The sequence below is a fragment of the Ailuropoda melanoleuca genome, unplaced genomic scaffold, assembly GCF_002007445.2.
Source record: "Ailuropoda melanoleuca isolate Jingjing unplaced genomic scaffold, ASM200744v2 unplaced-scaffold9667, whole genome shotgun sequence".
NCBI classification, from domain to species: Eukaryota; Metazoa; Chordata; class Mammalia; order Carnivora; family Ursidae; genus Ailuropoda; species Ailuropoda melanoleuca.
In genome coordinates, this window is record NW_023255177.1 from 1 (window position 1) to 2385 (window position 2385).

The 2385-nt window shown below is 40.6% G+C and overlaps 1 protein-coding gene across 1 annotated transcript; it reads right to left on the bottom strand.

The window, feature by feature from the left end:
- Nucleotides 1-306: 306 nt before the first annotated feature.
- On the bottom strand, nt 307-1884 carry LOC117800959 (short transient receptor potential channel 5-like; the record flags this gene model as incomplete). The annotated part of the gene is made up of 3 exons (XM_034653532.1): nt 307-396; nt 1393-1434; nt 1681-1884. Coding segments are annotated over 3 exons (336 nt in total), but the record flags the coding sequence as incomplete, so codon positions are not given.
- Between the last annotated feature and the right edge of the window lie 501 nt (nt 1885-2385).

Here is a 2385-nt window from a genome sequence, read left to right on the forward strand (position 1 = left end):
GTGCACTGGGTGTTATACGCAACTAATGAAGCATCGAACTTTACATCGGAAACCAGGGATGTACTGTATGGGGACTAACATAATATAATAAAAAAACATTAAAAAAAAAAGAGTTGGATGCTTAACTGACTGAGCCACCCAGGTGCCCCCAATTGCAGACCATTCTAAGAGAACATGAAAATCATAGCTGGTTTTGCTGTATTATAGGCAGTTGAAATGATCACCAGAAACTTTGAAAACTGTGAAGATTAAATAATGCTTAAGCAATGTGAAATGAGAAATTAAACTACTTCATGATTCAATTACCTTAAAATTTTCTTCTGTTAGTCCCTCGTTTGTTTTGGAATTTCTTATCATAGCAGCCACATATCTTTTGACTAAATTCCTGATGACTTCCTGGAAATTAAAAAAAAAAAACATAAAGGGCATTCAGTTTTCTTCTCAGGCTCTCAGTAAAATAAGAAACACTGTCAAGAAATAAAACATGCTCCGACTATCTTTGCAATAGGAAATCCTCCCAGGATCCAGTCATTTTCCATAATAATCCAGTTAAGTCCATTGGCTAAATGAAAAATGACTGTGTGTCCACATGTGGTGACAGAGTGGGCCAGCAAAATCAAATTCACCCAACAAGAAACATTTCTGCCCACAAAGAAGGCAAACACAGATTCACATTTATAGAATAATGAGAGTGAAATAACCCTTGGATGGTCATGGCCAGTGCCCTTTCTTTCAGGCTGGATTACACTTTAACTCTCCTAGTAAGATGAGAGTTGTTCTTCCCTCTTTCTTTGGTGTCACGAACTCATTCTTTGGTGTCTATCTTTGATTTCGATGTCTGCTAATTACATAATCCAAATATTTTTCTTAAAGTCAATGTACACTTCTCTTTTACAGGGATGCCCTCTTTTTAAAAAAGATTTTATTTATTTTAGAGAGGGGGGAGGGGCAGAGGGAGAGGGACAAAGAGATTCCTAAGCAGGCACCACCCCACTGAGTGCAGAACCTGGCGTGGGGCTCAATCCCACGACCCTGAGATCATGACCTGAGTCGGAATCAAGAATTAGAAGGCCAACTGACTGAGCCACCCAGGCACCTCAGGATGGCCTCTTTTTACTTAGCCTCCTGGGAATGGCACACACGTGGTCACTCTATATTGCATCAGTAATGGTGATGATGATAGGTACCACTAAATGTGCCTGGATATACACGCACAACACGATCATGCATACGTTGCTCACCACTCGATTCTCACAACAACCCTGTGAATTAAGTTATATCACCCTCGTTTAACAGATGAGGAAACTGAGGCTCAGCAAGGTTAAGTGACTTGTCCAAGGTCACACCAACTGACCAAGAAGGATTTTGCTTAGTCCCTAGGATGAGCTTTACCTGATAATGTTGATTCTGTATCAGGCTGTCAGCGTGGCGTTCCTGTAATTGAAAATGGACAAAGAGCTCACATCAGTGGTCTCCCGGCAACCCACCCACTTGAATATATTTCTAAATATTAGGGCTGGAGAATAACACAGGAGCTCCTGTCTGACAAACCCCCATGCCTCTGTAAGTTGGAATGATTTTATGCTGTTTAATACAGGGACTGTCATGAAGGATAGGGTTGGGGGGGGAAGATAGAAAACAATTTTGTTTAAAAAGAAACAGAATTTTAAAAAGCCTTACTGTGAAGCTTCTCAAGTTGTGCCTTCTCCGTCTGCCATCAGGGTCTCTTTTGGGGCAGAAGGTGTTGTTGAACCAGTTGCCAAGGTAGAGAAATGACTTGGGACTGGGGATGATGTTGAAAGGAGGTGGCAAGGTGCCACCTTCATCAAAGTAACTCATCCAGAGCTTTGTCCTTGCAAACTTCCACTCAATATCGGCATGATCCTGTGAAAGGGAGAAGTTCAAGAATTTGGAATTGGAAACTGCAAAATGCACCCATGACTCATTCTAAAAGTTCGGCTTGCTTCTATGGAGGGCAATCTGTCAGTAGGTATAAAAATTCAAATTACACATACCCCAGGACCTGGTAATCCTACTTTTAGAGATTTATCTGATCATTATACTTGCAAAAAGATGTATCCACAGGGTCGTTCACTGTAGCACTGTAGCTTGTCATAGCGAAACAAGTGGCAACAACCTAAATATCCAACAGTGGGAGCCTGCTTAAGGAAATGATGTTATGTCCACAAAATGGCTCGCAGTATAGCTATTACAAATGTAGTAGATCTGTCACCATTTTATATATAGAACATATATATATGTGTATATGTGCTTATCCATATATCTGTAAAAGCTCCAAGACCTGGAAGTGAAAAAAGCAACATAAAGCATCTATTGTGTACCGTGATGCCATATATGCACCTGAAGAACCCTTTAAATGACATC